The sequence below is a fragment of the Giraffa tippelskirchi genome, chromosome 6 (assembly GCF_054371585.1).
Source record: "Giraffa tippelskirchi isolate mGirTip1 chromosome 6, T2T-mGirTip1v1.2.pri, whole genome shotgun sequence".
Lineage (NCBI taxonomy): Eukaryota > Metazoa > Chordata > Mammalia > Artiodactyla > Giraffidae > Giraffa > Giraffa tippelskirchi.
This window is the reverse complement of record NC_137280.1, coordinates 97669805-97697567: the sequence shown is the minus strand read 5'-3', so window position 1 is coordinate 97697567 and position 27763 is coordinate 97669805. Positions and strand designations below refer to the sequence as shown.

The 27763-nt window shown below is 56.2% G+C and overlaps 2 protein-coding genes across 13 annotated transcripts in view; one reads left to right on the top strand and one right to left on the bottom strand.

The window, feature by feature from the left end:
• Positions 1-332: 332 nt before the first annotated feature.
• On the bottom strand, positions 333-12199 carry MKNK2 (MAPK interacting serine/threonine kinase 2). Of its 10 annotated transcripts, none has more exons than XR_014056625.1 (14): positions 12050-12199; positions 11771-11906; positions 8327-8414; positions 8126-8227; positions 7946-8043; positions 6052-6131; positions 5648-5721; positions 5291-5395; positions 5103-5158; positions 4923-5018; positions 4272-4517; positions 3462-3670; positions 2797-2840; positions 333-2486 (listed from the first exon to the last, which is right to left on the bottom strand). XR_014056625.1 is itself a non-coding variant. In XM_081500009.1 (14 exons), the coding sequence occupies exons 4-14, from the start codon at positions 8223-8225 to the stop codon at positions 2246-2248; spliced, it is 1251 nt and encodes a 416-aa protein (XP_081356135.1). In that variant the 5' UTR covers positions 8226-8227; positions 8327-8451; positions 11715-11906; positions 12050-12199; the 3' UTR covers positions 333-2245. The 10 variants fall into 10 exon arrangements, 7 of the variants coding, with proteins under 7 accessions (XP_081356135.1, XP_081356134.1, XP_081356132.1 ...); XM_081500009.1 differs by having other exon boundaries at positions 3462-3626; positions 4323-4517; positions 5651-5721; positions 8327-8451; positions 11715-11906; XM_081500008.1 differs by having other exon boundaries at positions 3462-3626; positions 4323-4517; positions 8327-8451; positions 11718-11906.
• Positions 12200-15585: 3386 nt separating this feature from the next.
• The window catches only part of JSRP1 (junctional sarcoplasmic reticulum protein 1), an 80563-nt gene continuing 68385 nt past the window's right edge, over positions 15586-27763 (top strand). For 2 of the 3 annotated variants that reach the window (XM_081500032.1, XM_081500033.1), the window contains exon 1: positions 15587-15600. The gene's annotated coding sequence lies outside the window, so the exon portion shown is untranslated. Of the gene's footprint in view, positions 15601-27763 lie in introns of all 3 variants that reach the window. The other variant, XM_081500031.1, reaches the window with a different exon arrangement.

The window sequence follows — 27763 nt, the reverse complement described above, 5'->3', positions numbered from 1 at the left end:
ACCTTGGACTTGGGGAGGCCATGCAGCATGCCTTCTGAAGCCAGGCTGCTCAGATCTGCCAGCCACATGAGGAAGCCCAAGTCGCACAGGAGACCCCTGTGGGCACCTGGCCCAGGTACCGGCCTCAGCATCAGCCCAGCTCACACCTGTGGGTGATGAACCTTCCCAGTGGAGGACCCAGGTGTCCTAGCGCAAGGGCAAACTGAGCCTCTCAAACCCCGTCTGCATCCCTGACTAACAGCACCGCCAGGAATAACAAAACGGCTTTGGGACACTAGGTTTGGGGCAGTTTGTTGCAGGACAACAGAAAGCCACGATGTGAGGACGCAAACGGGTTTTTATGACTTTTATTAAATCCTTACAAAACAGAATACAAAATTCCGGCATTGACAGTTGGTGTAAAGGAAAACCTATGAGCTGTATCAGCTCACCTGGTAGAGTGGAGTTAAAGTGCTTGGATGTTTTTCCCCCACTTTAAAAAAAATCTTTTTTTTTTTTTTTTTTTTTTACATCTTAACATTGAAACACTGCTGTGCCCGCTTCCCCCAGCGCCGGAGCAGCCTGAGTGCCAGGCTCATTCACAGTAACGGTTCTGACCAGTCCTCCGGGCCGCACTGTTCGAGACAGCGGGGAGGAAGTGGATGTCCCACCTTTGGATTAAAACAAAAAAAGCGGCTCACAGCTCAGCTTTCCCGAGTAAAATGGCCATGGCGCCTCGCAGCGGGCGAGAGCCCGTTTGTTTTTTTTGTTTTTTTTTTTTACAAAAAGGCAGAATTCTCGGTTGCAAAACGTGGAATCACAAATGGGAGAGAAATGATGGTGGGGGGGTGGCCTCCCCACCCCCGGAGTCTTTGGAACTGCCAGTCCACAGATCCGGCGGGCGCGGGCGGGGCGGGGCGGCGGCCCCCACCAGCCACCTAGGACTGTGACAACCTCCAGACGTGGGGGGACCGCAGAGACGGCGCCCGAGCTACCCACGCCTCGAACCCCTCCCCCCACATTCAAGTATTCTTCAAGAACAGGGAAGGGAAGTCAATTTTTGTTTTAGAAAACTAACGAAACAGAACGAACGACTCGAAACCGGATTAGGGTACCCGCAGAGGCCGGCCGGGACCCTGGGGACCGCCTCCTCGCGCCCCTCACACCCCCGCCCCGGCAGAAGCCCGTGTGCACATAGAAAAGGAAGCCTGTGTATTGCATAGTGTCTCCCACCCGAGGGCCCAGGCGTCAGATCGGGGAGGGCCCAGACTCCCCAGACCAGCGGGTCACGCGACAACGTCTGACTCGGGCGCGGGCGGACGGGGCAGCAGCTGCGGCGGCCTTTTCCTGAAGGTGGGCGGGGCAGAGACACCGCCCGGGGCGGGGGAGGGGGGCTGACGGGGCATCCACGCCGGACCCGAGGGGCGGCCGGGCAGGACGTGGCCGTGGTCAGACTGAGCCCTGAGAAGGGGCACTCGGGTGCCCGGGTCTGGGGTCCGCGGGACCCCCACGTCGGCTGACGGGCGCCTGTCCAGCCCCTCCCGCTTGCCCTGGCGCCCCCCTCCCGGGTGGGCAGTCCCCAGTGGAGGGGCCAGAGGAGGGCCCATCAGCTGCAGCTTAAGGTCAAGGTTCGAGGGAGCCCCGATTGTCAGTCGGCGGGAGGGGGTGGGGATGTCCAGTGGGCGACGTCACTCCGCCCTTCCCGCCCCAGGCTCCGCTCCCGCGACTGAGGAGACCTGAGAAGCCCCCGGCCCCGCCGCCCGCCAGGGTGTCTATGGGGAGGGAAGGAGCTACCGTCTCATCCAGGGGAGGTGGGGGTGGACCGGTCCCTGAAAACACCGCGAGGGCCCGAGAGGGCGGCGGGGCCTCGCCCGGCCCGGGAGACACCACGCCCTCCTCTCCTGAGTCCCGCGGGCGGAGGGAGGGGCCTTCACAGTGGGCGAGGCGTCCCTGGCGGGGCGGCGGGAGGGCCCACCCGGCCGCGCGCCCTCAGCTCTCCTCCCCCCGGAGCCTGCTTTGCTTTTAACACCATTGGAAAGTGGGGAGTGGGGGGAGAGAAACAGAAAAAAGAAAAAAAAAACCCAACAGCAAAAACCTTATATAAAAAGACCCCCGAGCTGAGCAGAGCGCCTCGGAATCCAGCCGGGGAGGGGGGAGGGAGAGAGGGGGCGGGGAGCCCGCTGGTCACGGCGGGCGGACAATAGCTTAAAAAATCTTTTTAGATCTGACGGGTGGGGAAGGCCTATGTACAGAGGGAAGGAAGGCGTCACGCGTGGTCTCCCACCAGGACCACGGGGGCCGCGGACAGGCTGGCGCGCTGCCGCCGCTGGGCCAACTTGGACTGGGAGGGCGGGGACAGCTGCAAGCAGCGTGAGGTAGCTCGGATGACCACGGGCTGGCCCTGCTCCGCCTCCTCCTCCGCCGCGTCTTCCTCGCGCTGGGCCAGCTGCCGGTTCATGGCAATGGCTTCGGCCGCGAACGAAGTGAGGTCTTTGGCACAGCTGTTCCTGGGAACCGGGCGGGGTGGGGGTCACCAAGGAGAGAGAACTAGCCTCGCCTCCCCCTTCCCCCCCCCCCGCGGGCCAATGCAGTACCCCAGAGGAAGGGCCACAGGCCCTAAGAGGTCCCAGTCTCCGATAGGTGGGTGTGGGGCTGGGGCAGCAGTGGGTTGGAGCCCCCTGGAGTCACAAACTTTGCACCTGATATAAGGACACCCAAGCGCTTGGACAGCTTCCCTGCCCCAGGACTGAAAGGGTTTTTTACATCTTAACATTCAGCGCCCCTCCTGGACTTGGGGCTCCCTGCTCGGGGCCTCACCTCTGCAGAACCATGGGCGTAGGCAGGGTGTTCTCCGGGGCGCACTGCAAGGAGACAAGAGAGGCGAGGTTGGAGAGCAGAGCCCGCCCGCGGGCCGCAGGGCTGACTCCGAGAACACCAGAGCACAGGGGTGGTGAACACAGCGCACCTGCCGCTAACCCGCCAGGCTGGGGGCGGGGCCTGCCTCTCACCACAGCTGCCCCTTCCAGATGGTTCCCAGCTCCTGGAAGAGGGTGGAAGCCCCCTCCACCTTGAGTCTTTGCTCCCCATGGTGCCGACCTTTGGCCTAAGCACCTACCCCCTGGGACGACCACTGGGCAGAAGACCGACACATCGCGCTTTTCCCAGACTGGTGAGTAGAGCCTGGAACGGCCGTTGGCAGGCCATGAGTCTACCTTGGCTTGCTGCCCGACTGCCACCTGGCTGACCTCAGCTTGATGCTGTTCGAGAAAAGAGGAGGCCCCAGCACCTCCTGGACACAGGGCTTGGCAACGAGGAGTGCCTGCAGTGTAGATTGAACTCGGCCAGCGGGGCAGCGGGGGTTTCCCTACTGCGCCCTAGCTCACGCTGGGGCTCTTCGACCCTTGCTCTGAGTAACCCCGGCCCATCGGCAGAGGCTGGATGGAGGTCTGAGGACTCCCATGCCTCCTGGGGCTCCCACTCACCCCCTGCACCCAGGGATGCTGCAGGACTTGGGCAGCGCTCAGCCTCTGCTTGGCATCGCGGACGAGGAGCTTGGAGATGAGGTCTTTGGCAGCAAAGGAGATGTGGGCCCAGTCCTTCTCTGGAAACTCGTACTTGCCCTCCTGGATGCTCTCAAACAGCATATTCTGGAGGGGACACGGGGAGAGGGGTCAGCTGCAGCCAGCAAGGGCTGAAGCCATGTCCCCAATGCCTGGATGGGCAAGCCCAGACCTGGAGGAGCACCCCTCCTTCACCACATCCCGTGTGACCTGGGCCTGGGCTTAGGGTTAGGGAAAGTGTTCTGAGCTCAGCTAGCAAAGCTGGGGCACGGGGAGGCTGGGCCAGAGAGTGGCTTCTGGGAGGCACTTGGGCTCTGCTGGAGTGAGCTGAATCAAAGGGAAATCAGGCTATGATGCCCGAGCCTCAGGTGGTCTCTAGAAGGCTAGAACCTGACCACCCCAAACCTGGAGGTGGTCAACTCCTACCTCAACTCAACTTCCTACCCTCAGGCTCCCAAAGAGCCTCTGGAAACGCAGCAAGGTCAGGCCGGCAGTGGCCTGCTAATGTGGCCAGCAGTTAGAGGCCAAGTCCTAAGCGGTGCTCCGAGGTACACGGGACAGGACCCGTGGTTCGATGTGGGTTTGTGTGCATACAGGGCAGCCCTGGGGAATGCACGAGCCGGTCCCCAGGGTGAGGGTGTGTGTACACAGACCAGGCCTTGGGGTGCACCAGGCAGGCCGCGGTGAAGGTGTGCAGCCTGTGTGTATGAGTGTGTGTGCGCAGGCCAAGGCAGGCCTGGCGGGGTGCTGGGGGAGGGGTGCACAGCAGGCCGCCACGCGCACCTGGCAGGCGGGGCAGGCCTCCCCGCGGTCCCAGCCGCAGTCGCTGCCGCAGTGGCCCACGAAGGGCGGGTAGCCGCTGAGCAGGATGTAGAGGATGACGCCCAGGCTCCAGAGGTCGCAGCGCTTGTCGTAGATACTGGCCTCCTCGCTGAATGCCTCCACTACCTCCGGGGCCATGTACTCCGCGGAGCCGCACTGCAGGCGGGGGCTGGGCGTTAGGGCCCGCGAAGGCGGGAGGGGGCTCACCGACCTGGACTCCCTGAAGCCCGTGCCCGACCAATCAGAAGCTACTAAAGAAAACAGCCCCGCCTTCGCCCTGCTGACCAACCAGAAGCCACCGAGGAAGCCGGCCCCACCCACAACCCTCACCCCCACCCAATCAACAGGTGCCGGGAGCACGCCCAGGCCCACGGAGCCCGCGGCTGCGGCCCTGCCCAGCCAATCAGCGGCTGTTGCTAAGCGGAAGCTCAAACTTTGGGGCCTCAGCAGTCAAGCAGGATCCGCACCTTGAGGTTATGCAACTGCGGTCTGGGACCGGATTCGGGACCATTCCCACCCACTCCGCCCCTGCCAACAGTGCCCCTCCTCGCAGGCCCTCACCGGGGTGAGCAGCTCTGGGGTGGAGATGGGGGAGCAGTCCCCGTTCAGTTTGATGCCACTGCCCAGGTCAAAGTCGCAGATCTTCACAGGGGACACCTGGGCGGGGTTGGAACGGGCTGTGAGGGCTGGGTCTTGGGGGCCTCGTCTGAAAGGAAGGCTGCCCCCTTCCGCGCCCCTCACCTGGTTGGGGTGCTCACAGAGGATGTTTTCCGGCTTTAGGTCCCTGTGGGCGATGCCTGCCGGGAGAACCAAGAACCACCAGGGCTGGTCAGGGGTGGGTGGGCACGTTTTTCAAGAGTCCTGGGCAGGTGGACGGGGTGCAAGGGTTGACACCTAGGACCCCTGGGGCAGGCGGCCCAGCCACCCACCTTTGTTGTGCAGAAAGTCCAGGGCACTGGCTACATCCTGCACCACCACGCTGGCCTCCAGCTCATTAAAGTGCCGCCGCTTGTGTATGTGGCTGAGAATGGAGCCTGGGCCAGACCATGGAGCAGAATACACAGATGTTACCTCCACTGCCCAACACTCAGCACCCACCCCACCCTGGCAGGGAAGCCCCCACTCTGGCCTCTTTGAGTCCAAAGTCCTCCAACCTGAGCTGGGGCCGCCACCCTGGATCCCCAAGGTCCCTCTGATGAGCAGGCCCCCTCGAAGTTTCTCCCTGGTTGCCCTGAGCCCCCAGGCCCATCGGGATCCAGACAGAAATTGCGCCAGGCTCCACGTACCACCCCGCATCTTCTCAAACACCAGGTAGAAACGGTCCTCCTCCTCGAAGAACTCAATCAGCTCGAGGACGTTCCTGGGGTGCAGGGCAGAGGGGCAGGGGAAGGGTTGAGGCTTCCTCAGGCCTGCATGCAGCCGCAGCCACAGCCCTGCCCCGGAGGGGTGCAACTCCTCCACCTCCACCTGCAGGCAGGAGGCATGGGCCTAGTGCCATGGGCCTGCTTCCACCTTGCCCACCTTGGACTGTTTGGTTTAGCCACCACTGGGCCCACCCATGACACAGGGCCTGGCACACAGTGGGTGCTCACTAAGTGGCCGCTGTGGGTGATGAGGAGGCTCTCGGGCCCATTCATACACTGAAAGGTGGCTAGGGGCCCAGTGCTGTGACGAGGCTAGGTCACGTTACCTGTGTCCCTGGCACTGATACAGCATCTCCACTTCCCTGAAAACCCTGCTCCGAATGTGGCCCGGCTGCTTTTCAATGATCTGAAATGGCCGAGGGGGGGGGATAGGGGTGGTGAGGACAGACACACATACAGAAACACAACTGGGGCAGCCGGATCCTCCACAGCCCACCAGAAACTTCCCTTGGGTCACGCCTGAAACTCATTAGAGCTTAGACTTTTAAGCTCTGGAAAGCAGAGCTCTCCTATGGGGGCCCAGAATTTACCGGAAGTCAAACTGTGGTGTCAGCACAAACTGGGGGCAGCATGTCCCCAGAGGCCTCCCAGGAGGGGTGAACATGGCAGGAGAGGCAGAGAGGAGCTGGAGCTCTCCTACTGGAGCAGGCCAATTTGGACCTGGAGCCCCTGCAACTTACCCCTTCAGGGCAGCAGGTTCTTTAGACGAGGCGCCCCCAACCCACCGCGCAGAGCAAGAGACTGGGGGCCATTGTGCTGACTCACACCCTACCCAAGGGAGTAGAGGTGCCTGGGGCACCTGGCTCCCGCCAAGCTCTCCTCCTTGCCCGGGCACCACATCACCACATCTTGTCTCCCAGTCCCACGCTAATCTGGGGGGACACCCCCAGCACCTGCTAGGGCCCTCTTCCTAGGCTGGACCTTGGGCTCCCTCTCACTGGGTGGGTGGGCAGGCTCGGTCACCAGCATGCTCGGGGCTCCGGCCCACCAGCAGCCTAGGGGAACGCCTATGGTGTGTTCTGCTGGCCAGGCTCCAGCAGCAAGCTGGCACCATGTCCACTGGGCCTGGGCCACCACCCGAAGTGCTGTCCCACCTATCGAGTGACAGATACATCTGCCCCACAGATTCCAGGGGCTCCGTGACACAGTGCCACCAGTCGTGCCCTTCTGGAGTTAACTGAACCTCATCCCATCTCCTGGGAACGTGGCTAGGGCCCCCACTCCATGGAGGAGACAGCAGTCCCTCACAGGAGGGGTGTGGCCTTCCGGGGTTCCCACCCAGACACCTAGCCTAACCGCTCCCTGCCTTGGTCTCCCTGTCCATCAGAGTGACAGAAGCCAGCCTGCCCAGCAGGGCCCTTAGAAGGGAGGGTTCAGGAGCCCCCCAACTATGCAGAGAGTGCTTGATGCTAGGTGTCCAATCCTGTGGCATCATCATCCACCCCACCTGGGCACTCCCAAGGGGCGGGGACCATAGCCACCCAGGTCACCAGGCTTCCACCTGGCCTGAGGTTTCCAGCCAGTTCCGCTTGCGTTGGAGTACCTGGCCCTCCTTCCTGGGCAGCCAGCCTCCCATGACCTCACCCAGCCCAGATGCAGAGGGTCACGAGGGAAGCCTGGAAGGCTTCTCAGAAGGTGGGGTCTGATGCCTGGCCAGGCACACAGGCTGCGTGGCCACACCCTGGGTCAGGGCAGCACAGGGCAGACGGGAGGCTCTCACAGGCCTGCCCTGGTCTCCCCAGGTGCCCAGCTCCCCAGACTCAGAGTACAAGGTTTTGATCTCTGTATCAATGCCCAGAAGCATTCCTCAGCCCTGGGACAGGGGCCTGGCCCGAGTGACCCAGCAGGTGAGCAATGGCTCTGACTGAACCCCTAGCTCTCGGCGACCCCTCTGGCAACAGGTCCTTGGCCACCTGTGCTGGCGTGCCACCCCTGGTCACTTCTCACTTGGACTTGGGGGCTCAGCCTGGGTTGACCCAGATTCCCAGGGGTGGCCTGAGTCACCAGCCTTGGGGCCATTTTTAGACACTGGTTTTCCCCAGCTGCCAGTCTGGCAGCTCAGATGCCAGCTCCCTTCCTTCTGCCATCTCTGGTGGTGCCAGACCCCGGCGCTGCTGGGGAGAGGCAAGGGGCACGCTCCGGTGCCGTGGGCTGGCTCACCTTGACAGCATACTCCTGGTTGGTGATGAGGTTGATGCAGGTCTGCACACGGGCATGGGCACCCTCCCCAAGCACGTCCTCCTGCAGCTGGTAGACATCTGTGGACCCGGCGGTGGGGGTGAGAGCCTCCCTGGGCCAGCCCATCTTCCCAAAGCCCCCACCCCGGCCTGCTCCACTCACCTTCAAACTTGCCCGAAAAGCTGTCAGTGGCCCGGCATCTCTTCTTCTTTTTGCCTCTCTTCTTGGCGTCAGGGATGTCGATGGGCTGGCTCGTGGGCATATCTGTGCCGGGAGGGCCGGAGGTGAGGCCCACCCAGCTCTGGAGGCGGCCCAGACCCCCTGCTCCACCACCAGAGACGTGCCCTCCCCTCAGCCCCTCACCAGGGCGGGTCGGGCACTCTGGGCTGAAGTCAGGCTCCCCGTGGCGGGCCTGGTCTAGGGTGAAGGCCAGCTCGAAAGGATTCTGCCCCTGCAGGAGAGGAAAGGACAGAGCTCAGGCCCTCTCCCTGTCCACACACTGAGGGGCACAAAGCCTGGCTTTGCCAGGCCACCAGAAAATTGACCCTTTACCCCCCACCTGCAGCCGTCAGGGCCTATGCGGAGGGGATGTGGCACGGGAAGAGGCCAGATGCAAGTAGGGAGGGAGTGTTGTTTCCCAGGCCAGGCCTGAGTTACCGTGGGGCCCAGGCTGTGTCATGAACCTTGGTCTGTTCACCTGCAGGATGGGGCCAGCACCACTACCTGGCACAGGGATCAAAGGCGTGGGGCAGCCACTGGGAGGGACTGAGTCACAGGCTTCCCCGGGTGGGGCTCCCAGCCAGGTGGCCCTGCCTGCTTTCCCACGGCCTCCTGGCCTCAGTTTTCCCCTCTGTGAAATAGGGCAGCACAGTCCCCTTTGCCTCACACTGTCCTCTAGTCCCCGCTGCACCTTCTTGCCACCACATTGCCTGTGATGTATCCCCCCCCAACTCTGTGCCTCCTCTTCTGCTCTGACCTCCCTCCTCATCTGCTTTCAGATCCCCACCACCATGACCCATGCAGGGGCACAAGGGAGAGGCGCCTACAGTCTCCCACATGAGTACTGGCTGCTCCCTGCCTAGCCCTGCCCTGGCCATGGCCCACAGGAGGGAACCCCTCACAGGCCCTGGTGTCCAGCTAAGGAAACAGCCCGTGTAGCAAGCAGGGGCCAGCTCAAGGTCACCTGACAGCTTCCAGGTCCTCTGCAAGGGACCCTAACCTGGGAACAAAGGCGGCTGGGGTTCCTCCCAACAAAAGACAACTGGGATAAATATGTTCCTGCAGAGCAGGTTGAGCATGACGACTGGCAGCCATGGCAAGGCACGAGGGTTGGGACGCTGAGGCCCACCAGCTCCTCTAGGAGCTTGCTCTCATTGAGCTCCACGAGTCAGGGCGGACCAGGTGGCCAGGGCTTCAGGCGGGTGTGGGGGGCCTGCACACATAGCCGTGGTGCCAGCCCTGACGCTGGATGACTTGGGTCAACTTGCTACCCTCTCTGGGCCTTGGAACAACTGGACCCAGGGCTTTGGCAGGAGGGCCATCCAGCGGAGAAGAAATGCCAGGAGACCCTTCAGGAACATCCAGGGGTCCACCAGCAGAAGAGGCCAGGCCAGATTCCTTCAGACAGGAGGCCCGGAAGCCAGTCCGGCAGCAGAGGGGCAGGCAGAGGTCAGAGGGAGCGGCTGAAAAACAGGCGTGGGCCCGACTGGACTCCCCACCCGCCTGCAGATAGTTGCTAGGAGGCCCAGCGGGCGGGGGGAGGGAGGGAGGCAGCACTGCAGTCAGTGTGCGCGGGCGCAGCCACCAGCCCCTGCCCTGCCCGCCCAGGGCTCTGGCACCCACGGGGTCAGGGACACAGCTGCGCCAGCACTGGCAATCAGTGCTCCGATAAGTTGGCACCGGGTGACCACCTCCACCGGGGAGGAAAGGAAGGGTGGGACCATGGGGGTGATCAGGAGGGAGAGTGGACATGAGGTGCGGGGCCAGTGGCTCCACACCAGCTACCCTACCCCGGCCTACTGACCTGACCACCTGGAGAGAATTGTAGGACTAAGGAAGGGTGCAAGGACCCGAGAGACCTCTGGGTCCTGACCAACCCCCTGCCCCGTCCTAGCCTCCACTGCAAAGAGCTGGACCCTGGAGAAAACAGGTGGCCAAGGCACCAAGATGAATGGACAGCAGGCCTGCTCCTGTGTCCTTGTCACCATGTGCAGAGGGCCGGCAGGGTGGGGTGGGGGGGAGGCCCACGCCTTCCAAGCCTCCAGTTTCCCATCTTAAAATGGGGAAAACACATCAGAGACACCTGGCAGACCAGGGGAGCCGCTGGGTGCAGCTGGAGGAGACGCTGAGAGTGACCAGCCCTGGCTACCAAGAGGGCCACCTCAGAGCCAGGACTCCCTGCCCAGGGTCCCCACAACTCCCTCAGGGCTCCCACAGTCCCACCTCAGTGCAGGGCTGTCATGTGGCCTGCAGAGGCCAGTCCGTGCTACCAGGCAGTGTGGCCAGACCAGGCCTAGGGCTGGCTGCAGGCCTCCAGTCAGCAGGCCTTGGCAGGAGGTGGCTGGAACCATCCAGAAAGTTCAAGTGTGCTTTGGCCACCGTGCTGACCCCACACGCTGACCCCATCTTGGCTCCCGCCCAGCCCCCAGAGGGGACAGACCACTACCGGTGACGTCTCTCGTCCACCCTGCTCCCGCCCAGCCCCAAACACTTGGACATGCCAAGGCTGGAGCTGCCCTGGGAGGCAGGGGGAAGCCAGGATGACAGGCGTGTGGGAAGGGGCGGGGCGCTGGCCTGGGACACTGCCTGGATGGGCCTGGGAATTTTAACTTAGTCTCAGCTTGCTCCTCCTACCCTGGTTGCAGTTCACCTGTAGGCACTGGAGCTCAAGCATGCACAGACACAGACACAGACACAGACACACACAGACACATACACACACACACACCCAGGTCCTGCCTTCTCTACAGGGCAACAGGTCCTTGCCCAAGAAGGCCCAGGGAAGCCATTACATAACCCAGCCAGCAGGGTGGGGTGGCCATTGACATCACTGCCTCCCCAGGGCCAGGCCCTGTGGGGCCCCTGCCTAACACCTGCCCGCCCCCCCAGACTCGCTCATCTGAGACCAGAACTCGGCTGCCACAGCCATGGGGCCGCTGCAGAAACTTCCTGCTCCAACAGGAAATAGCACTTGGGCCTGGGGTGTCTGGGAGGTGCAGAGCTGGGAAGACATTCAATCCACCACCCCATTCTGTAGACCACCCAGAAGGGTGTCCTGGGGACTGCAGCCCTGTCTGGGGCTCCTGGAGGAAGGACCCAACAGACCCTCCCAGGCCCTCCCATGACGTTGGAGACAGGACTGTGGCTGCTGACTGCCCCAGTAGTGCACATTCAGCTGGGGTCTGCAGGGGACACACAGCCAGGGGCCGTCATAGGCAGGGGCCCCCTAGTTCTGCCTGGGGTTCTTGGAGTAGAGACCCCAGAGGCCCCGGGGCGCTAGGAACTGACTGTGGCCTACTGAACCCCTCCCCATACCAGCACATGCCTGGCTGGTGTCTTCAGGGGTACACATGGGTAGGGGCCCCACAGACTGGAGAGCTCCTGGAAGAAAGACCCCACAGGTCCCAGGGTGCTTGAGACTGGACTGTGGCCCAAGATCACCTCCCCCCCAATGCATACCAGACTGGGGCAGCCCCAGAGGGTGAGAGGTTGGCATGAGCCCCGGGACCGGGGGGCGGGCTCCGAGTCCCACCACCGGCCTTTCCAGTGGTCCAGCCCTCAGCGCCCCCAAACCGACCTGACCCTCACCTTGAAGGAACGGTGGAAGCCCTGAAGTTCAGCTGTTTTCTTCTGCACCATCTTCTGTCCGGGCCCCGCCAGCGGGGGAGGGGACGCGGGGCCCTGGGGGGCGGCCCGTGGGAGGGGGGCGGCAGGGGAGAGGACCCTGAAGGCGGGAGCAGACAAAGGAGGGCGTTGAGTGGCCGCGGCCGGCTGCGCCAGGAGCCTGGGCCAGGGCGGCGAGGCTCCGTGGGGCCCAATTCCCGCGCCCGGGCCGGGGCCGGGCCGGAGTCGCAGGGCCACACTCACCGGGGTCGGGCTCGGGCCGAGGCCGCAGTGCCGCTGCCCGAGACGCGCAGCCCGGACCCCGCTGCGCGGACCGCGCGGGGAACAGCGCCGCCACCGCCGCTGCCACCACCGCGGACTCCTCGGCCTGCGCCGCCACCGCCGAGAGGAGCCGGGCGCGTCGCGTCGCCGCCGCCTTTATAGGCCAAGCTCGACCCCGCCCCGACGCAGACCCCACCCCTCTGGGCTCCGCCCATGCGCACACGGCAGGGGCGGGGCTGGAGGGCCCCTCCGGCTACGGGGCGTGTCTGCGCGCCTGCGCCGTGCGTTGCGCGGGGTTCGGGGCGCGGGACCCGGGAAGAGTCTTGGCTTGCTCGGACAGGGCTCGGGGAGACCCGCGGGACCCTGATTCTGAGCTGGAGCCCGGCCCTGCCCTCTGGCAACAGCCCAAGTCTACCGGTCAGGGCCTAGGATGCACTGACTTCTATGGGCAACACGCCTGCTCTAGAACCTGCTATAGCTCCCACTTGGATCTCTCGGCTCTAGGATGTGCCGTGGCTCTTTTTCAACTCCCGGATCCTGGCCCAAGCTGTCCTGCAGGCGCATCAGCTATCGTTCAGGTGCACCCCAAAAGGCTTATATAGGCCCAGCTGCTTCCTCAGGTTGCTCCCCAAGAGTTCATCCAATTGTTGACTGGGAAAGGGGACGCAGTAGCGTTTGGCGACAGATCTATGAAGAACCGTCCCTCAGTCCTGCAGAAAGGAACGTTTCCCTTGACTGATGGAGAAAAAGCCCAAGGGGTAGGGGTGACCAGGACAGGAGGCAAAACACAGCCCCATTTTGGCTGGAGCCCTTGACCCAGGCTCTGAGAGAATGAGCCAGCTCTCCATCCCCGCAGCCCTGCCGTGCATGATCCTCAGAGCCCATATCTGGACACTTAGTGTCTCACGTCTGCAGAGTAGACTGTCCTTCCTTTCCTCCAGGCCTCAGCCTGTCCACTGAAGCATACGTGCATGCATGCATGTCTATGTGCACGCATAGAGGGGCTGGGTAAGATGTGGGCTTCCAGAGGCCGCTTCTGGAGCCCGGAAGTCTGAAATCCAGGTGTCATCAGCAAGGCCACACCCTCTCCAAAAGCCCCAGGGGAGGATCCTTCCTACTTCTTCCAGCTTCTGGTAGTTGTTGGCAATCTCCAGTGCTCCTTGGCTGGTAGCCACATCACCCGATCTCCGCCTTTCTTCATGTGACCATCTTTTCTGTCTCCCTGTGTTTCCTCTCTCTGCTAAGGACACCAGTCATTGCATTAAGGCCACCCTAATCTAGTACAACCTCATTTTAACTTGATCACACCTGGCAACTTCCTTGCTGGTCTGGTGGCTAAGACTCTTGTTCCCTGACAGGGATCAAACCGGGTCCCCTGAATTGGGAGCACAGAGGTGCTGTATGCCCAGGGGCTGGGAGGTACCTGGGGAGCTGGCCACCCTGCCCGCCTCAACCTGGGACCCAAGGAGTCTTGCCTGCCTCTAGGAGACCCCATCTGCCAAGGAGGTGAGGCAGAAAGCCTGGGCTCTGGCTCCCTCCCCTCCTGCGGGCCAGTGTCTCCCTTTGGGGCACTGTCGGGGTTGGGGCAGTGAGGCTTAGTCAGGGGCTGGTCCAGCAGGGTGAAGGATGACACAGAGCTGTGGGCAGGATGGACAGACTCAGGGATAAGGATACTCCCCCCACCCAAAGGATGGCAGGGAGGCAGCCAGCTGGGGAAGGGGTCTCAGGATTGCCCTCAAGGAGCCGGAGTTGGGAGGCACTGGCCTGATCAAGGAGGACAAGTCTTCTGCATCAGTTGGAGCAATTCCGGGGCTACACAGCTTTTCCCTCCCCTCCCCCACTGCAGATCCATCCCAGCTTCCTTTGTGGCATCCTAGGTGGCCAAGAGGAGAGGGATCTGGCCTCCATCTTCCACCTCAGTCACGGATGAGGCTTGGCAGGACTCAGGCTAAAGGTACAGGGAACCAGCTCTCTGAGAAGCAGATTCTACAAGGTGACTCTGCCCCTGTTGTACGTGGGCATCTCCCTCAAAGCCTAGAGGAGACAGCAGGCAGGTCCTGACCCCCCGGGCCTCTGCTCCCCCTGCTCTCTGTGGGCCTGAGGAGGCAGGCTGGTTGGCTGGGTGGGGTCCACTCTGACCACCTCCTCCTAGGCCTGGCCAGGTAGCTGAGCCCTGGGATCCTGGGGCCTGTCGTGCAGAGATCACCTCCCAGACAGCAGCCAGGGGACCCAAGGACAGCTCAGGACCTCCAGACCCAGCAGGGAGAGCCCTCAGATTTATCAAATAAAAATACAGGATGCCACTTTAAAGTTGAATTTCAGGTAATGAATAACCTTTCAGCATCATTCTCATGTATATCCCATGCATTAATATATCCAAAATAATTATTCATTGTTTGTCTGAAATTCAAATTTAAATGTGTATCCTCTATTTTATCTGGCAATCCTACCAAGGGGTAATGGTAAAGACTTTTGTCTTCCAGTGCTAAAAAGAAGCACCTGGACTTCCCTGGTTGTCCAGTGGTTAGGACTCTGAGCTTCCAGTGCCTCACTGCATGGGGCACAGGTTTGATCCCTGGTCAGGGAACTGAGATCCCACATGCCACTCATAGTGAGGCCAAAAAATAAAAGCAGAACTCGTTGGGTGCGAGTGTGTGTGAGTGTGACCAGACTAGGGTGTGCCTGTGTCTGTACATGTTTAGAGAGGCGCTAAGCCTGTGTCCGTGTGGGGCAGACTGTGCGCAGGTGGAAGTGGATGGACAGGGTGCATACACATGAGAGAGCAGTAGGTGCCTGTGCTTGGAGGGGGACGGGGGTGCTGGGACTACTGCAGTACCCTCACAAGCCCCTGCCTTTGTGTGCAGTGCTGGGCCCCTCCCTCCTCAGCTCAGGCACCTGAGGCTTGGAGGGGGCACAGGGCTGGCAGGAGAAGCCTGCTCCAGACACAGCTTCCAAGCCAGGGTCAGGGTGTGGGAATCAGTTGGATCAGTACTCAGGGCTGGGGTGGCTGTGGTTCTAAGGGGCAGGTAGAGTTGGCATCACGGGCTGGCACCCAGTCTGGCCTGTACCTTCTCTGCATATTCCCACTTGTCTGGACCTCCAGGGGCAGAAACCACCAGTCCCCGGTCTTATCAGATCCCCAGGTAAGTGAGGGTCATGGTTAGGGTCATCACTGGGCCCTCACTGGGCTGGGGCCTCAGGACATGAGGCCCCGTGGCAGGAACATCTGATGCAAGTGGCTGTAAGTGTCCCTTCGTGCTGACTGACTCACAGCCCGCTCCATTCCAGTGGCTCAGCAGTCCTGGGGAGGGAGCCAGGCCCGCTGTCCTCAGTGGGGGTGGGGAGAGGGCAGGGAAAAGGGAAAGCAGGGGCGGGTGTGGCCAGGACTCACAAGTTGGCTTGCCAGCCTGGCTGTGGGTGTCTCTGCAGTTGTGGAGCCTGCTCTGCTGTGACCGTGGCGGTTGTGTGGCCTCTCAGGGGTCAGGCACTGAAAGTTCCCAAGGGGGTGTGGGGGCAGGGTTGGGGGCTGAGCAGTGCTACCCTAACAGATGGCCAAAGGCTACACTCTGCCACTGAGATGGGTCCTTTAGCTTGTCGTCCCGCTTTCTCTCTGGGTCTCAGGCAGTGTTCACCCTGGTGGCTCTCAGGGGAGTCAGGTCTCCCACTCCCAGCTCCCCTGCCCCCCAGCAGTGATATGGGCATCACCTACAGGAGCCCTTGGTTTTAAGGAGGGTGAGGGGCTTTCCCGGGAGCCTGTGGATATGAAATCTTACGAGGCAGAAGGGACTTTACAAATGAGATCAAGGGCCAAGAGATGGGGATGATCCTGGATTAGGGGGTCAGGCAGTGTCATCACAGGGTCCTTATAAGAGGTAGGGGGAGGGTCAGAGGCAGAGAGAGATGGCAGATGCTGCGCTGCTGGCTGTGAGGATAGAGGGAGGGGACCGCAATCCAGGGAGGCGGCACCTCTAGAACATGGGAAATGCAGGAGCCGGTGCTCCCCAGGAGGGACCGGCTCTGCCCATGCCTGGATTTAGCCCCATGAGACCAGAAGATTCCTGACCTTCAGAACTGTCAGAAAGTAAATTTCTGTCAGTTTTGAGCCCCTAAATCTGTGGTATTTTATTACAGCGGCCCTAGGAGGCTCATACAGGCACTAACCCCGGCAGCATCCCAGAGTCCCCATTTAGCAGATGAGCAAAATGAGGCAAGTCCAGCCAGGCCTGGAGAAGCCCAACCGATCTGGCTCCCCGGCCAGGAACAGGGACTGAGGACAGGGGCAATGTGTTCAGTGGCCCTTGCAACCTGAACACCTGGGCCCAGTGTCTGCTGACCTGCCAAAGGCCCCAGAAGCCGCTATGGCCGGAGGCGGGGTTCTGCATGACCCCGGGGCTGGCGCAGAGACCAGGTTCCAGGAATGTCCTCCCCGGGTGTTGGATTTGCCTGTACTGCTAAATGCCCGGGCCGATCTGCTGCCTGGCGTGTGACCCGGCCCCTTTGAACTCTCCCCGCACTCTGCAGCGGGACGCCAGCAGCGCCCAGCCGGTTCCCACGCCGTGACCACCGCCAGGCGTGCCCTCCCCGGACGCCTCCAACTCATTCTCGTAGCGGTGTCTCCCGGGGCGCCCCTCTCTAGCTGCCCTGAAGTGGCGGTCGGCCTGGGGCGATGGCGGGAAAGAGGGGTACATGAACTGTAGGACTAGGTGCCCCGGGGGCCTGGAAGGCCGCGCCTGCGCGTTGGCTCTGGCGCGGGTCCCTGGGCCCCTCAGCGGGACCGGTTGCCGGGGCAACGCGTTTGCGTCACCCAACCTGGCTCAGAGCCGGAGCTCCCTTGGAGTGGGAGGCGGGGCCCTGGCGTTAGGCCAATAGAATTCCAGGGGTTGAACTCAAGGGGCGTAGCCATGGCCTGCTCTCGGGCCAATGGGATTGCTGTTGTCTAGGTCGTGCTAGGAGGGCCACGCCTCTTTAAAGGGACCGCGCGAATCTCATTGCGTCGGGTTTGCCTCGAAGTTCAGGGAGAACGACAATGGCTTGGGGTTAGGGGTCTGCTCCCCAGGTGAGCATAGCAAGGGCGCGGGGGGCAGTGCATCCGGAGCCAGCAGCTCCCCAGAAGGCGCCCCCTGCTCACCATGCTGCGCTCGCCACCAAACCCCGCCCGGAGGATCAGTTACGCCCCAGGGGTTTAGGGCGAATCCCTCGCACCCCTGCCCTTGCCAAAACCCTGCTGCAGCTGGGGAACCAGATTTGTCCCCAGGCCTGGGTCCCTGCACCCATCCCTATTCCTCGAGGGCCAGGAAACTTCGCTCACAAGGACCCCGTCTCCACCTGTAGGTCCGAGAGCTTGGCCCCCTTGTACCCAGGTCTCATGGCCCCGCACCATCCCCCCACCCCCTTCTCAGTTCCCGCAGAGGAAAGCAAAAGGGGTCGGTGGTGTGGGTCTGTTTCCTGTGGACTCTGGGGGTAACGTCCCTTCACTCTGGACAGGCCCTCCTGTCTGCTGTCTGGTGGTCCGTGTCAATGAAAGACAAATCAGGAGCAAGAAGTGACATTGGCAGATCCTGGGTGCAGAGAGCAGCCAGAAGTGACATTCACTTGCACCCTCTGCGTCCCACACCTGGAGTGCCCCCAGGGGTGGCCTATGGGGCCTGGAGATGCCTGAGGCCCCAGCCTCTGCCATGGCTGGTCCCAAAGAATAGAGAGGGGTGGCTGGGCCCAGAGATCTGGGGAGGAGAGGGACAAAGAGCTGGTCAGGGTCCCTGGTCCATGTCAGGCTTTCAGATGTGGACCTAGCTTCCCCCTGGTGGCCCTCTTTCCTGTCCCTCCATCACCCCTCACCCCAGCACCCCGGAAACCACTAACCTTAGGTGTCCGGCTTTGGTCCTTGTCCTCTGGCCTTGTGAGATGTTAGTTTTAGTGGGAACTGGGTGGAGGGCATCTGGGATCTCGTGGTACCATTTCTGCAACTTTTCTGTGAATCTGAAACTAGTTCAACACGAAGCAAAAATGATAAAGCACACCACTAGTGTTAAGTAATTTCTAAACACTTTGTTGCTGCCTGCCCCCCGCCGCTGACCCATAACAGACGACCTGCAGGTGCGGCATGGCCCAGACGTGCGGCCGGACATGTTCCAGAAGAGCCACGGCCTCCAGCTGTTCTGGAAGGACCTTTCCTGCTTCCATGCAGGCCCTGTTCTTGGAGGGCTGGCTTTGGTCTGAGGGGTGGGGAGGGCCATTGGCACCCAGCCCCCTGAGACCCTTCTGGTGGGCTGTCTACGATGTCCATACTCTCCAGGACGCCCCAGCTAGCAGGAAGCTCATCACGTGTTCAGTATTCTTTGAGGTTTATGAAAGTACCACTGGGGTGGGCTGTCTGTTTCCAGGGGGCCAGCATGCTGTGCTGCTGGCTGTGAGGATGGAGGGAGGGGCCGTAAGCCAGGGAGGTGGTGCCTCTAGAAGCTGGAAAAGGCAGGAGCCAGTGCTCCCCAGAGCCTCCAGAGAGACTAGCCCTACCCATTCCTGGATTTTAGCCCAGTGGAACCCATGTGGGACTCCTGACCTCCAGAACTGTGAGATGACAAATGTGTGTGGGGTTTTTTGGCTGTATCTTGCATCTTTTGGAAGATCTTAGTTCCTTGACCAGGAATCGAACCCATGCCCCCTGCAGTGGAAGCACTGATTCCTAATCACCGGACCACCAGGGAAGTCCCAAACGTGTGGTTTAAGCCTCTAAGTTTTGGTGATTCATCATAGCAGTCACAAGAAACCAACAACCTCAGCCTAAGCTGATTGGCTGTTGCTGCTCTAACAAACTGAAGCTGCTCCTGTACTGGTGTTGGGGGCCTAGACTGAAGGAAGAGCACATTCACTTGACAGAGTCCCCGCAGGAACTCACGGGGGCCCCGGAGCGGAGCCAGAGGAACAAGTAGGGAGACAGGCTCACACAAAGTGAGGAAACAGGCTAGATGATGGTGGAAGGGTGGTGGGGCCAGCACATGCCAGGCATCTTGAGGCCGCCTCCCTGACTCATGGCCAACCAGGTGCCTTGCTCACAGAGGTCAGGACTAGGGCCCAGTACTTAGCCAGAGGGAGAAGTTTCCAGTCACTTGGGCTGAGTGTCCTGGGCTGGGAGGCTTGGGGGGGACCACCTGACTCCATCTCTACTTTCCAGCAAAGTGCTGAAAGGGTCAAGTGTCCCCGTGGGACATTACAGGCTAGGTGCTCAGACAGATCCCTGGGAGGTGGGCAGTGGGGGGATCCCGAAAGCCTGGTGGGTGTAGGGAGCGGACTCCCCCCCTCACCTGTTTCCCAGGTGGCCTTCCTGGAGCAGGGATTCAAGGCCCTCAGTGGGGGTAGGGGGTAGGCAGGGGAGGCTGGAGCAGAGTCGCGGGTATTTGAAACGTCCAGAACAAGCAAATCCACAGAGAAAGTGGGGAATGGAGAGGGGTGGTGACTGCTAGTGGACATGGGACTTCTTTTAAAGGGGTGAGAATGTTTTGGAACTGGAAAAAGGTGACAGCTGGACGACTTGTGAGTGGACTGAAAGCCCAGAACTGTCCACTGTAAACGGACAGACTGCAGAGCGTGTTGGCAATGGCTCACCGAGATGCTTGTCAACAAGAGACGTTGCACGGCCCAGTGGTGGCTGGTGACTGTGTGGTGACAGTGCCAGGTGCGCACGGAGAGAGCTCTGCTGTCCTGTTAACCGAGGTTGGACGTGAAGTAAACATCCACACAGTTCATGTTTCCTGGCTGTGACGGGGTGTGGAAGGAAAGGGTCTGGGTGCACAAAGAGGAGGAAACCAGCAAGCATCCGCTACAGGTCAGGAGCTATGTGCTGAAGACTGCACTTTCCAAAAACATCCATGGTGGGGAATAGCCATTGAGAAAACACCTGCTCTCTCTCGCAAGAAAGTCCAGTGTACATGAGAGAGAACATGGCTCAGAGGTGGTGCTGGTGGGTTCGTGGGAAGGTGTTAACTTCCTGTGCCAGGAGCATGCCCTGGAGCCTTCACACACGTGAGGGTCCTGCCCCCAGGGGACACTGGGATGACGGTTGGGGGGCTCCTGGCATCGAGGGGAGTGGGGCCAGGGAGGCAGCTCCACACCCCACAGCACCCAGAATGCCCCCCACAGAGGATGATCAGCCCCAGTGCCAGCAGCACTAAGGGGGACAACCTGGTCCAGAGAGCCTTCCCAGGAGGGAGCAGGAGGAAGCATCAGGAATGTCTCTGTAGGTAAAGTGTTAATTGCTCAGTTGTGTCTAACTCTTTTCGACCCCGTGGACTATAGCCCACCATGCTCCTCTGTCCACGGAATTCTCCAGGCAAGAATACCACGTGGGTGTCCATTCCCCTCTCCAGAGGATCTTCCCAACCCAGGGATTGAACCCAGGTCTCCTGCACTGCAGGTGAATTCTTTACCTTCTGGGCCACCCAGGAAGATCCCCCTGGGAAGACCTCTCTAGAGATAAATAACTGACTGCCTTCATGTCATCGAATAGCCACCATCTGTGTTCCTGTCATGTGATGGAGTGACCCAATATTTCAATGGTGGGACTCACGTCCACTTAATGAGAAAAAGCTGGATGGCTCTCAGGTGGCCGCTGCATTCCCACTTCCTGGTGGTCACGCCCTGGTGCCATTCCCTCCCAAGTGTGAGCAGCACCAATGAGTGGGGCAATAGTTATGTTGGGTTGTAATGCCTGTCTGGCTCACTGTCTCTCTTGTTGGCTCTGATGAAGCATGTGGCCATGCTGGGGTGGCCCACGTGGCAGGGGCCTGAGGCTGGCCTCTGGTTGATGGCCAGTGAGAAACTGAGGCCCTCAGTACTGCAACTGTAGGGAGCTGAACTCTGCCAACAACCACGAGAGCTTCAAATAGAGTAGGATCCGTCTGTAGTGGGGCTTCCAGGTGAGACACGCCCCCTCCAAACCCAGCCTCACTGCCACCTTAACTGCAGCCCAGGCAGGGGGATGCAGCTGGCCAGGGCCTGGACTCCTGCCCCACGGGAACTGTGAGATTGCAAATGTGCACTATCTCAAGTTGTTCTGTGTGTGGTGTTTTGTTATATAGCACTAGCTGACTAATACAGTGATTCCATTATTAATAACTAATTAACGGCTTCTCTTAAAGACTCATATTAATACAGGCAATCTCTACTCATGAAGGCTGATGTTTACAGAGCTTATATTTCTCGTTTGGTTTGTCTGACCCTACAGTCAGGACACTTCACTTAAAATCTAGGCTCTTAAATAAACCCATGCACCTATGAGTACCTTATTTTTGACAAAGGAGGCAAGAATATACAATGGGGCAAAGACAGCCTCTTCAATAAATAGTGCTGGGAAAACTGGACAGCTACATGTAAAAGAATGAAATTAGAACACTTCCTAACACCATACAAAAAGATAAACTCAAAATGGATTAAAGATCTAAATATAAGACCAGAAACTATAAAACTCTTAGAGGAAAACATAGAACACTCGATGACATAAATCAAAGCAAGATCCTCCATGATCCACCTCTTAGCATAAGGGAAATAAAAACAAAAGTAAACAAGTGGGGCCTGATTAAACTTAAAAGTTTTTGGACAGCAAAAGAAACTATAAGCAAGGTGAAAAGACAACCCTCAGAATGAGAGAAAACAATAGCAAATGAAACAACTGACAAAGGGTTAATTTCCAAAATATACAAGCAGCTCAAAAAACTCAATGCTAGAAAAACAAACAACCCAATCAAAAAGTGGGAAAAAGACCTAAACAGACATTTCTCCAAAGAAGACATACAGATGGCTAACAAACACATGAAAAGATGCTCAGCATAGTTCATTATTAGAAAAATACAAATCAAAACTACAAAGAGATATCACCTCACACCAGTCAGAATGGCCATCATCAAAAAGTCTACAAACGATAAATGCTGGAGAGGGTGTGGAGAAAAGGGAATGCTCTTACACTGTTGGTGGGAATGTAAATTGATACAGCCATGATGGAAGATGGTATGGAGATTCCTTAAAAAACTAAGAATAAAACCACCATATGATCCAGCAATCCCACTCCTAGGCATATACCCTGAGGAAACCAAAATTGAAAGAGACACATGTATCCCAATGTTCACTGCGGCACTATTTACAATAGCTAGAACATGGAAGCAAACTAGATGTCCATCAACAGATGAATGGATAAAGAAGTTGTGGTACCTATTCACAATGGAATATTGCTCAGCCATAAAAAGGAATGCCTTTGAGTCAGTTCTAATGAGGTGGATGAACCTAGAACCTATTATACAGAGTAAGGTGAGTCAGACAGAGAAAGATAAATACTGTATTCTAACACATATATACAAAATCTAGAAAAATGGTACCAAAGAATTTATTTACAGGGCAACAATGGCAAAATAGACATAGAGAATAGACTTATGGACATGGGGAGAGGGGAGGAGAGGGTGAGATATATGGAAAGAGTAACATGGAAACTTACATTACCATATGTAAAATAGATAGCCAACGAGAATTTGCTGTATGTCTCAGGAAACTCAAACAGGGGCTCTGTATCAACCTAGAGGGGTGGGGTGGGGAGGGAGATGGGAGGGAGTTTCAAAAAGGAGGGGATATGGCTGATTCATGTTGAGGTTTGACAGAAAACAGTAAAATTCTGTAAAGCAATTATCCTTCAATAAAAAATAAATTAATTAAAAAAAAAAAATCTGGGCTCTTGGGCTTTCCTGGTGGTCCAGTGGTTAAGACTTCGAGCTTCCAGTGCAGGGGGGTGGATTTGATTCCTGATCGGGGAAGTAAGATTCCGAATCCTGCACAACAGGGTCCCAATTTTTTTTAATAAAAAATATATCTGGACCCTTCCCCCTCATGCAGAGGTACCCATTCTGGAGAAGGTTTAGTATATTTCTATTGGCTGAGAGTTACTTAACCTTGAACTATTAATTTCTAGTTTCACTGCTGTCCTGTAAGTCCTGACAGTTGCTTTTTGTTTTCTTTTTTTTGTAACACAAGTGCCTGACTTACATGCTTTGATTGCCAAGGTACCCACTTCAAAGATGGCATCTGGAAAAAACACCTTGCAGCCAACAAGGTGACTTGTTACTTTGTCAAAGTAAAAAACCAGGTGACCTCCCCCACTGAGTTAGAGATCCTGGTTGGTCTGCATAACTGACCATTTGGACTGCTTGCTTTTTCTCTTCTCACACTTTAAACTTCTGCTCGTATGTTTTGAATTCATCAATAGTGAGTCCATGGAACCTAGGCCGCCACCCTCAACCCCAATAAAACCAGAACCAGGCTCCCCAGCTCTCTCTCTACCTGAGACCTCGCTGTGTGGGCCCAGGGCCTGTAAGTAATAAACTTCTTTTTTCTTTCTAAAAGTTTCCTGATAGTTATTGCAGGTCGTCCTGCAATCATGTAAGACCCACAGGGGCTGGCCCAGCCACAACACTGGTTATCAAGAAGCTGAAACCAACACACAACAATCACCTTCTGATTAGAGGTGACAGCCTGTATGGTTTGGGGTATTGTCTCATGTTTTTTTGGAATTTAACATTTTTCCTATAGTCAAAGAGATCATCAACTAAAAAAGAAAATCAGTTTTTACAAATGCTTTGCCAATAGTCTGGCAAAAATAGAGGTTCTCCAGTTTAAATTTAAAACACTGATAGCAAATAAACTTTAATAAATGACATATATAAAAACCATCTTACTTTTAATAATATTTAATATATTAATTTGTAAATGAATTATAGTATACAAAGTAATATGCTAAGAAATCAATATATCATTTTATAATTCATCTATCCATAAATTTATATATTGATATGTTGTTGTTGTTTAGTTGCTAAACTCTGTCTGGCTCTTTTTCGACCCCCTGGACTGTAGCCTGCCAGGCTCCTCTGTCCATTGGATTTCCCAGTCAATACAGGAGCAATATATTGATATATCACTAAATTAATACATTTTCTTAGCTGGCAAGAGAAGTAACTGTAAATGTTTAATAAATCATTCTGCCATGTTTTCCTTGAATTTCTTTTTTTTATTGAACTATAGTTGATTTACAAAGTTGTGTTCATTTCAGGTGTACAGCAAATGGATTCAGTTTTGTGTGTGTGTTTTCTGATTCTTTTTCCTTAAAGCTTATGACAAAATGTTGAGTGTAGTTCCCTTTTTTTTCTTTCCTGGCCATGCTGCATGTCTTGCAGGATCTTAATTCTCTGATCAAGGATTAAACCTGTGCCCTTGGCAGTGAAAGTGCACAGCCCTAACCATTGGACCACCAAGGAACTCCCAAGTATAGTTCCCTTTTCTATACAGTAAGACCTTGTAATTTATTTTTTTTTAATATTTACTTATTTGGCTGCACCGAGTCTTAGCTGCAGCATGTGGATCTTTAGTTATGGCACTGAGGATCTTTAGTTGTGAACTCTTAATTTCGGCATGTGGGATCTCGTTCCCTGACCAGGGATGAAACTCAGGCCCCCTGCATTAGGATTACTGAGTCTTAGCCAGTGAACCACCAGGGAAGTCCCTGATTATCTATTTTATATATAGTAGTGTGTATCTGTTAATCCCATACTCCTAATTTATCCCTCTTCCCATTTCCTCTTTGGTAACCATAACTTTGTTTTCTATGTCTGTGGGTCTATTTCTGTTTTGTAAATAAGTTCACTTGTATCATTTTTTAAGTCTTCCTTGAATTTCTATTTCATTTAATGTATTTGAATACATAAAGTTTTCTAATATATTTTCCCTATAGCAATATTAATCAGGAAACTTGGTCAAAATAAATATATTGTTTCCTGTATGTATTAATATTGTAATCGCTGCTTTTTCATGGTTGGCTTTGCTTAGATATAACTTGGCCTTATCTACTCTGAACTGTGCCATGACATTTATATAAGAACTTTATTGGGATAGAATTCACATGAGATTCTCCCAAGGAAAGCATATAGCCCAGGGGTTAGCATACACAAAACTGTCCAGGTCTGTGTGAAAAGAAGAAAGTGCTAAGATCATGGTTTCACTTCTGTGAAATTCTCATATTTTACTAGGAGAATCAACCTCAATTTCAGGGGTTAGCCAACTTTTTCCATGAAGGCCGGAGAGTGGCTGTTTTCAGCTTCTGTGTGACAACTGCCCCTTGTGCTATATAGGTGATATACAGGTGAACATGCAGGGTCAGGTACCAATAGAACCTTATTTACAAAACCAGGTGGGGACTCCATATAGCCAAGCCTGGTCTATGACTGCTGCCTTAGTTTTCCATGAACTAATCCCATGTGATGCTTTAAAATATTCATCTTTGCTGTTTCCTGTATTTTCTATCTTTTATAGCTGCTGTTGTTCTTGTCTTTGTCCCTCCAGTTAATTTCAAAGGATGCACATTATTTCACATTTTACTAGTGGTTAGTCATATATATATGTATATGTGTGTGTGTGTGTGTATATATATATATATATAGTGATAATTGGTGACATTGAGTTCACTCTGTTAATATATATTATATATTATTATATATTAATATATTGTATTAATATGCAATCATATATATTAATACATAGTACATCATTGTGTATTAATATATATATATTGACAGAGTGAACTTAATTTTGCCAATTACCATCACCTATGAAACAGCATCTAGGGATTTCCCAGATGGTCCAATGGTTAGGATTCCATGCTTCCATTGCAGGGGGCACTGGTTCCATCCCTGGTCAGGAAACCAAGATCCCACATGCTGCGTGGTGTGGCCAAAAAATAAAAAATAATAATAAATAAAATTGGAAAAAAAACCTGAGGCTGTTTATAAAGATTCAACTAGAGGAATATTATTGTAGCCATAAATAGTGGCAACAACCCAGAGGGGCTTTGTTAACTTGGAGGCACTTATAAAATGGATGCTCAACAGAGGAATGAATCTATTTGGGCTTTTTCTTTTCTTTCTTTTTGATGTGTACCATTCTTAAAGTCTTTATTGAATTTGTTACAATACCTCTTCTGTTTTATGTTTTGTTTTTTTTGGCCAAGAGGTATGTGGGATTTTAGCTCCCCAACCAGGGATGGAACCTGTACTCTCTGCATTGGAAGGCAACATCTTAACCAGTGGACTGCCAGGGAAATCCCCGTCTGGGCTTTTCCAAGTCCTCCATCTGTCCCCAGAGCCACTTCTTCCCCTCTTCAACCCCACACGGTCCCTCCTTTTGGTGGTTAAGATCCAAACCACTTATCAAATTCGAGACTTCACTGTCAATCTTTACGAACTGGAAAAGGATTCAAATTGTCTCTACCTTAAAAGGAGAAGGCAATGGCAACCCACTCCAGTACTCGTGCCTGGAAAATCCCATGGACAGAGGAGCCTGGTGGGCTGCCGTCTATGGGGTCGCACAGAGTCGGACACGACTGAAGCGACTTAGCAGCAGCAGCAGCTACCTTAAAAAAAAAAAAACTGTCTCTACCTTGACCTTTGTTCTGACTCAGGAACAACTTCTAGAAGCAGCACCAACCAATGTAGTAGAAAATGGCAGCCGTGGAGACCACTGACGAGGGCTAGTGTGAAGGAGCTCAGGATGTTTTCTGTTTAGCTGATCTTGAATTAGAATTTCAATAGCCCCTGTGGTTAGTGGCTGCCATATTGAATAGCACCAGTCTAGGACGATGCCTGCCCCAGTTTGGAAGTTTCCAGTAGCAAGGGGGCTCCTGATCTTCCGAGATGGCCCTATTGTGACCCCACTTTCTGCTCCACTTTCTGGAAGAACACCTCTTCTGGGTTATTCTGTCTTCTTTGTCATGTCCATTGTGATGACTCAGATCCACAGCCATGCCTCAGTGGTGGCCAGGAGGGAACTGGGCCAGCTGGTTTTGTCCAAGAAACACAGCTGGTTCCTTTGCCACTGCCCCATCTGGCCAGACTTCCAGACACCGCTTCCTACCTCCCACAACCTCTCCTGGTTGAACAAGTTTTGGGGTGAACCGTCCTGTTAGAATGAGTGATTATCAGGCCTGTGGAGGGAAGGGTTGCCCAGAAGCTAGCCTGGCTAATCTTCACATTCCAGGCAGCCCAAGTCAGTGGGTCCCAGGAGTTCGGTGTATGAAACACTTCCTTCCAAAGGGTGCATGAGTTCCCCGTGGCAGCCCTAACAAGTCAGCAAACTCAGTGGCTTAAATAACACTAATTTATTTCCTTGAAGTCCTGGAGGTCCGAAGTCCAACTCAGGCCTCAAGGGGCTAAATCCAGGTGGGGGCAGGGCTGGTTCCTCTGGAGTCTCCAGGGATCACCGGTTCCTGCCTTTCCCAGGTTCTAGAGGGGCCTTATCCCTGGCTCCCAGCCTCTCCCTCCATCCTCACGGCCAGCAGCACAGCATCTCCTGCCTCTGCCCCTGACCTTCCCCCTCCCTCTTATAAGGACCCTGTGATGACACTGGGACCCCAGGAACCCAGCGTCTCAGGAGCCTATACTTAAGCCCTCCTGCAAAGTCTCCTCTGCCCACTGAGGTGACAAGTTCACAGGTACCAGGACCAGGACAAGGACAACTTTGGAGGATGTTGTTCCAAATAATGGTAATAGCTCCCCAGACTTTAAACTGGTCCTGGAAGTCTCTGTGGTGCATTTGCAAAATCCAGGGGTAAGGAAACACAGGCTTCATTAGAAGGTATTTATTTCCAAGTGACCAGGAGTCCCCTCAAGACACTCTCTC

Excerpts from the sequence above, each read along its gene's own strand:
- MKNK2 (XM_081500004.1), bottom strand. The coding sequence starts at position 11,821 with ATGGTGCAGAAGAAAACAGCTGAACTTCAGGGCTTCCACCGTTCCTTC. Across the intron at positions 3,627-4,322 it reads AGGCCTGCCCCGCCTGCCAG|AATATGCTGTTTGAGAGCAT; the intron begins GTGCGCGTGGCG and ends TGTCCCCTCCAG. Across the intron at positions 2,841-3,461 it reads AGCATCCCTGGGTGCAGGGG|TGCGCCCCGGAGAACACCCT; the intron begins GTGAGTGGGAGC and ends GTCTCCTTGCAG.